This window comes from Electrona antarctica (assembly GCF_951216825.1).
Source record: "Electrona antarctica genome assembly, chromosome: 10".
NCBI classification, from domain to species: Eukaryota; Metazoa; Chordata; class Actinopteri; order Myctophiformes; family Myctophidae; genus Electrona; species Electrona antarctica.
The window spans coordinates 36,149,774-36,157,582 of NC_136791.1; the positions used below are offsets into that span (position 1 = coordinate 36,149,774).

Below are 7,809 nucleotides of genomic sequence, written 5' to 3' on the forward strand. Positions count from 1 at the left end.
TGGATCCACTGTCACACCCTCCACCCGCATCCGAAACCTTGGCATAATTTTGACCGCACCATTTCATTCCTCCCCCATGTTAAACAAGTCACCAAAAGTGCCTTCTTCCACCTCAAGAACATTGCCTGTCTCTGACACTCTGTCATTGTCTGCAGCTGAAACTCTCATCCATGCTTTCATCACATCCCGCCTCGATTACTGCAACAGTATCCTCTATGGCACCACCTCCAAAGTCCTCAATATGTCCAGAACTCATGCCACCCACCTGCTCACCAGTACCCATTCCAGAGATCATATTACACCAGTCCTCCGTGACCTTCACTGGCTCCCAGTCAAACAAAGAATCCATTTCAAAACACTCCTAACCACCTACAAAGCACTAAACAACCTGGCTTCCCCATACCTCTGTGACCTCCTCAAACGTCATGTCCCCTCCCGCTCCCTCAGGTCTGGTGATGCAAACCTACTCGACGTCCTCAAGACCAAACTCTGTACATGGGGCGACATGCCTTTGCTGCCCCAACCCTGTGGAATGCACTCCCCAAAACACTCCGAGATGCCTCCACCCTCCAAACCTTCAAAACCCACCTCAAAACCCACCTCTTCAATATTGCTTTCTCTAGCCAACTCTTTTTCACAGTATTTAATGTTTTTTTATACCTTTATATAGCGTTTAGTGTTTATTTCTTTTCTAATAAAGTTGTTTTTATTTTTTGTTATACCTCAGTCTTGCAGTATGTTATCCCTAGTCGGCTATCAATCGTTTAGTAGTGTGAAAGCTACAAAGATATAATGACAGTCGATTTAAAAAAAAGACTCCTGTAGTGTGAAATACATAACGATCTGATGACTCGCGGACAAATTTAAAACTCCTACAGTCTGTATGGGCCCTTAGCTGTCCATCCATGGTGATGAGACTGAAGCAGGTATAAACTAGAAAAAGTGCCCTTCTGGGCACAGGTCTCCACCAGGAGGATAGGACTGTGTGAGATGTTTGGCAAAATGTTTAGGATTAATATAAACATGTTTTGAGGCATTTTGTTCTAAAAATGTGTTTTGCAAAAATCAACCTGTTGGTGGCGCTATAACAGGCCAATGTGAAAAGGGTGGGATATATTCCTCAGCCTAGTAAGAAAATGTGTGAAAGATTTCACGTAAATTGCATGCTGCATTCATGATTTGAGGCTTTTGTTCAAAACGGGGCAATCTTGCAAACTGTGAAAGCTAATTATAGCCAATTAGGATGGAATATGAAATATCGGACAGATCCCACTTGAGCACATGACCATAGAGATAGTGTGTAACGATTTGTGAGATTTTTGGACGGAATCTGGAGGAGTAATATCAAAAAATGTGTTTTTACAAAAGTCGGCCTCATGGTGGCGCTATAACAGGCCGTTCTGGAAAATGTGGGGCAGAGGTTCATCGTTGGCATCCAGGGAGTGTGTGTGCAAAGTTTGGCATCGACCGGGTTAACGGTGCCGGAGATTAGCTGGTAACAGACGGACGGACACACACACACACACACACGGACACACGGACGGAGTGCAAAACATACTCTCTCCCCATGCCTTCGGCCTGGTGGAGACAATGACTACTTTTTATAGAACAAATGGATTAAGGCCATTGAGCATTGAAAAGGAGTAAAAGAAGATTTCCTTTATTAATCCCAGTGGGGACATTCTGGTGCATGCATGCGTGCTTGCAAGTGTAATTGTGTTTTAAGTGTGTGTGCGTATGTGCGTGCCTGATCTCAGATGATTATAACTAGGACCCAGAAGTAGAAAGTCATCTCACTGCTAGCCTCGGAAACCCAGACAATTTGGCATACAGTAGCGCAAATGTCGCTCACTCTCTGCTGATTTCTGATTGTCTGCACCTTTGTTAAATTGACGTACACACACACACACACACACACACACACACACACACTCCTCTCTCTCTCTGTCGCTCTAATTAATTAGTCTCATGTCCAGGCAGCTGTGCCTAGTTTCTGCCTATGCCATAAAAAGCATAGGTGAGTTCCAGTCTATCTTACTGCCAGTCAGCCTATGGGATCAAGAGTTTCACCCCATGGTTGCTGGGTCACTAGCACAGGACCCAAATTAATCATTTGTTTTCAAAAGGGGAGCCAGGTGCCCAAGAAAGACACAAGACAGAAATAGAGCTCAACAGAGTACTGTTGTAATTCAGCTGTTCTCTCCTTTGGGCAAGGAACAGCCAAATCAGTTCAGTACCGGTCCTGTTTTGCACTTCACATCAACACTCAGTCTTTGCTGGTCTGTCTGACATTCTCTCATACAAACACGTGACACAACCACAGCTAAAGGAGCAAGTGTTATAGGCAAAATCTGTCAAAATTGTCTGACGTCAATATCGGTAGAGGGCGCTAAGTCCACGGTTTCATGTACTTTTTATTTGCATTGTAATCCCCATAGGGGGGGCGCCACATAAAATAAGTGTTTGAAACTCATATGCATATGAAGAATCAACTGACTACAAGAAAACACTAATATTATTGCTGCTGAATTAGTTACATTTTCGCTAATATTACTGCTGCTGAATTAGTTAAATTTTCGCTAGAAACAGACTGTATCAAATTTAAGTGACTGACTGTCATAAACGACAGCTCCCCGACAATATCGCTGAGACAGTTTGTCAATTTTTGGACCACAATGCTTTATATGAGACAATTTTAAGATGACCCCATGTTATTCTCCATAGAGAAATTACTTCCGTGAACCAGGGGATGAGCGAGTGATGTCAGGACTTCGGCGCTCTATACCAGATCTACTGTACGAGCTCACAACGAGTCACACCTTAGACCACAGTTATTTGTTGTAGGCTACATGAAGTATAGGGCTTATAGGGTGAAATGGCAGGTGGTGAGCGTTAATCTATACATACAGTTGTAATGTGTGACTTTATACTAGGAATGGATGACGCTCGCATTCATAGCTACGATGACAATCAGTACACAGGTGGTTTAAGGCAGATAATGTGGCTTGAGTGCTGTTGAGTGCTGTGTTAATGTACCCGTTTTACCCTTTCAGAGTTATTACCAACGAGGATTTTATTGTGCCCAATAGCACACACAGGGGGTGGAAATATTCATAGTGCACACACCAGAATTAGCTAAATTAGCCATATAGACTTTGAAGCCGTGGTAATCCTAATCCTGCAGACTAACTCAAAAAATAACAGTTGATTCCGAGACGCACGCTGTTACTATCATTCTGGTGAGGACGTTCATTCTGGCGAGCGTGAGTACAATATAGCAAACCATGGCTATGGCTTAATGGACCTTACTGTACTGTACACTACCGGTCTCTACCATTAACCACAGTCTAGGCTAGTCTTCCAAACTAGCCTACAGCTATATAGGTGAGAGAGAGAGAGAGAGAGAGAGAGAGAGAGACACAGACAGACAGAAGTTCTACACCAGCCTGGGACTCACTTCAACCAGAATATTGTGCATCCCAGAACAGTCAAGGCCGTGCACAGGCTACTCTTATGAATGAACTTACAGGTCATATAATTCAAAGACAGAGATAGATCATTTAGATAGGTGGTGAGAATGAGAAAGAGATAGACAAATCGACCTGTTGTAGTTCAGCCCATGAATATTAAATTATTATTCTCTGGACTTACCTCTGGCCGACAGCTTTTTTGTGTTAATAATTTTAGCAGCATACTCCTGGCCAGTGGACTTCTTGACGCATCGCCGGACAACAGAAAAGGCACCCCTGGAAAGAAGAAAATCAACCGTTTAACGCAGGGGTCTTCAACAGGGGGTCTGGAACCCCCTGGGACTCCGCAGTTACTAGAGGAGCCACCAAATCTTTGTGTGATATAAAGAACTTATTTTTACATTAACCCCTTAACACTTTTTATGCCCCAGATTTTTTCAAAATAAAAAGGCGCTATAGAGTGCCGAGCAGATGAGGCAGATTTTACTCTGAAAAGCCCCGCCTTCCTTCCCCCCCCCAGAACCAGGAGGTATAATGTTCCATTACTACCTAAGTCTGATCTCTCTTTAGAAGCATTAATATTCCAAACGAGATGCTTGGTTAAGTCAGAAATGAGGACAGAACATCCATCAAAACTATGGAGAGCGCCGTCAGAGATAATAGAAAGTTTTGTCGGCCCATAAACAAGGAAGTGAATGGCGTAAACAAGGAAGTGAATGTCTTATAGGAAGACGCCATTTTAACCATGTTGGATTAATTAAAAACACTCATTGTTGGTTCTGGTGACTGATATTGTCATGCTAATATGTGAGGAAACAGTGTTTTATTTTTGAGTGGTGCAGCCACTCCATTGCCCAGCAATGTGTGTCCCTGGCTGGCTAGCCGGGTCCGTCTGTCCGAGAACGGAAGTAGCGTTTTTCACCACTGTCACCGTTGCCACACACACACACACACACACACACACACACACACACACACACACACACACACACACACACACACACACACACACACACACACACACACACACACACACACACACACACACACACACACACACACACACACACACACACACACACACACACACACACACACACACACACACACACACACACACACACACACACACACACACACACACACAATTATCAGAACAAAGAACGGTTATTAAAATGGAGTTTGAAGTTACAATAGGAAGGGGACGTGTCTGACGTTCTTAATATCAAGAACTGAATATCTAGAACTGAATCGAGCAATGTAAAAACTGTCTGTTCACAAAAGCCTAAGTAGACGATCAAATGACCAAAAATGTTTTGAAAGTGAAATATCTGTTTAACCCTAGCATCCCAATTCAGGAACATTAGAGCAGAAATATCCCAAAGAAGTTTGGGGTAGTAGGGGGGGAAAAGAGCAGCCCACGTTTTACAAGTATTGAGGATTTAGCTAGTTTAACTGTCTGAAAATACACATTAACATGAATCCAACACAACGCTACACATTGAAAGTAGCCTACGGTCAAACACGTTTATGAATCCATCTAGAAAACATTTAATATGCAACACAATTTTATACAATAATAGTGGGGTCCCTGCTTCATCTCTCTCTCAGCTAGGGGTATTTCTCAGCCTGAAATACTTTGAAGACCACTGCGGCTGCTTTAATGACGTTCCACTCCACCCATATACAACTCAATGGTTGCAGACAGCAAACCTAAACAGACACGCAAATAAAACTCAGCAGGCTGTCAGCCAGGGCAGGGTCACAGCAAGAGAGTGCATGGTGAGGCGATGAACTTGACAGACACACAGGGGTCATAGAAGCACTGTGTAGGTAGGCAGGCTATTCATATAGGCCTACCTCCCTGGAATATCATGTGTGTCATGTATATTTAATTTATAGTGGAATATTGTGGAGTTTTTGATGTGAGAGCAGCCCACTGGTCTCTTCCTGGTGTGGCTAGTGTGCGTGCGTGCGTGTGTCAGAAGAGGGGGGGCTGGAGCTTGTTGCTTACAGGAAGAAACGTGAGTAGAGCTGTGGGAGCATGAAAGAACCACTAAAATGTGGACCAACTTACCAAGAATAACTTTTTTTTTAAGTTACAGACTAATTTTGTGGTTTATTTAAAACATTTTGTACAACCACCACCTTTCAACTCTGCTGGAAGCTGGAGTGGAGTACTAATAGAACCAGTCTATATACTATAGACATGATTGCACAGTAGCAATCATGACATTATTGTAAAGGTGTTGCTTCATGTTTCAAATGCAGAAAGACAAAATAGCCAGATGGATTTTTTTTTGTATCTAACAGCAACATAGCCTTAATTGCAGCCACAGCCAAGCAACTCAGCCTTTTCTTGCTTGTCATATAGGAAGCTTCCAGTCTGCTGGGAAATACATTTACAATGAAGCTGTTAGCGGGGTGATTGATTTGAAACTAAAAACAATCCAAATAAATGGCTCAGCAGTGTTCGAGGCGCGCTGACTTGAAATAAATGAGCAATTACTAGCTAATATGAACACATGAGCGGATGTCGTTTGACTCTTAGTTAGACACAAAGAGCCATGATGGTTTGACACACGTTCACATGCATGACTCCAGTGATGAATTATACTGTAAGCTTGTAGTCATATTGGCAATGGCAGTGACAACCCATATGTAGCAGCTCTCTTTGGTACTTAACGCGGTGCCTTTCCTTCTCATTGTTTTTGACAGCCTGTCCCCCGCCTTGTCAACACTGTAGTGGACGTTTGCAAATGCAGCCAAAGCCAAGAAAGAACGCGCCGCAGCAGCAGCAGCTAAATAGAGACGAAAACATGCACAAGAGCAAAATGAGCTGCCCGTGGTTGTCGCTTACTTTCCGAGTTCCTCGTACAGCTGATATTCGTCCGTAAATCTGGTCGAGGTTACGATTGTAGCCATGTTGGGCGACGGAGGGATGAGTTGGGGGGGGTCGGATAGCCTCTTGCCTTTAGCGGCCGCCTCGCTCAGGTTTGTGGAGGAGATCTGGTAGTGAAGGCAGGGGTGGAGGGGGAGAGAGGGGACTGAGCTGGGTTTCAGACACACGGGGAGTGGGAGGAGCATCCGACGCGGTAGGTAGGCAGTGGGGTAGAGTCCCATTGCCCGGAGGTAGGGTCGCACTCACTATGACTGGCTAGTTGGCTCATAGACATATAAGGCAGGCTCCCTACTATATTGCACTGTACGTCAGGTTCGCACTGCACACATTTGTGTTCATTTAAAAATAATATTGATTTTATTATTATTATTATTATTATTATTATTATTATTATTATTATTATTATGTGTTTTTGGATCAAAAGCACTGTTGTAAGTGCTGAAATGTTCAGGCACTGACTAGATAAATAAAAATGTCTAGTTGTCTACACACACGGCACTTATTTCTGTATCCACTAACAACCACCCAGCCAATCAACAGCGTGACCATTCCTCGGGGTGATGGGATGTTGGTTGCTTGCACACCACGCGAGATATTCTCTCGTGTGTACTCTCTCTCAGCTCAGCCCAGTAGACACAGATCCGGGTTCAGTTTCATCAACCTCTTGGGGTGTGGTGGTGTATAACAGACTCATTGGGGGAACTCATAGTAAGTCATTTTTTGTTATTTTTTTAATTTTCCTTATTTTCCTGTTTTCATACAGGCATTTGTGCCACAAATGGAAGAGAGCAGCATTCATTTAAATGGGATATCAAAATAAATAAATAAATAAATACATAATTGGTATTTGTCTTTTAGTTTTGCCCAAAATAAATGTAGTTGCATTGTTACATTGTCTACTCTACATATATTACAGATTACATTGTAATAGCATCATACTATAATTCAGTCAATGTCTGTCTGTCTGTCTGTCTGAATGTGTGTCTGTCTGTCAGAAACACCGCCGTATCAGCGCCTGCACCAATCGCTCCCACTTTTCACACAGGTATTGACCATAATAATATGGAGGTCTTAACGAAACCCCTTTTCACAAATTATAAATGAATAATGAATTTATTAGTGAAAAAAAAACGCAACCAGGGCGCAGTACAATGCTCACAACGGGTTGTAATAACATCAATAACTAGAAAAATGTTTAGGAGTAATATAAATGTGTGTGTGTGTGTGTGTGTGTGTGTGTGTGTGTGTGTGTGTGTGTGTGTGTGTGTGTGTGTGTGTGTGTGTGTGTGTGTGTGTGTGTGTGTGCAGGGACGAATAGTTTTCATAATCCTCATGGGGGCCCGTGCACAGACGTTTTAAGGTGCCAGACTTGGATGGTTAGAGCGGCGCGATTGTATACACAGTCAATGCAAGACGAGAATTGCGCGAACGGGTGCG

At 43.2% G+C, this 7,809-nt stretch overlaps 2 protein-coding genes across 10 annotated transcripts in view; both read right to left on the reverse strand.

Moving 5' to 3' along the window:
* The window catches only part of LOC306931299 (calcium/calmodulin-dependent protein kinase type II subunit gamma-like), a 57,166-nt gene extending 50,581 nt beyond the window's left edge, over positions 1–6,585 (reverse strand). For all 9 annotated transcript variants that reach the window (XM_079512625.1, XM_079512624.1, XM_079512623.1 and 6 more), the window contains exons 1-2: positions 6,331–6,585; positions 3,652–3,746 (exon numbers count right to left, since the gene is read on the reverse strand). In XM_079512625.1, coding sequence (XP_079368751.1) covers positions 3,652–3,746; positions 6,331–6,557 — 322 coding nt within the window. In that variant the 5' untranslated portion in view covers positions 6,558–6,585. The remainder of the gene's footprint in view (positions 1–3,651; positions 3,747–6,330) is intronic.
* The window catches only part of hhat (hedgehog acyltransferase), a 428,216-nt gene that overhangs the window by 80,798 nt on the left and 339,609 nt on the right, over positions 1–7,809 (reverse strand). The window lies entirely within an intron of this gene.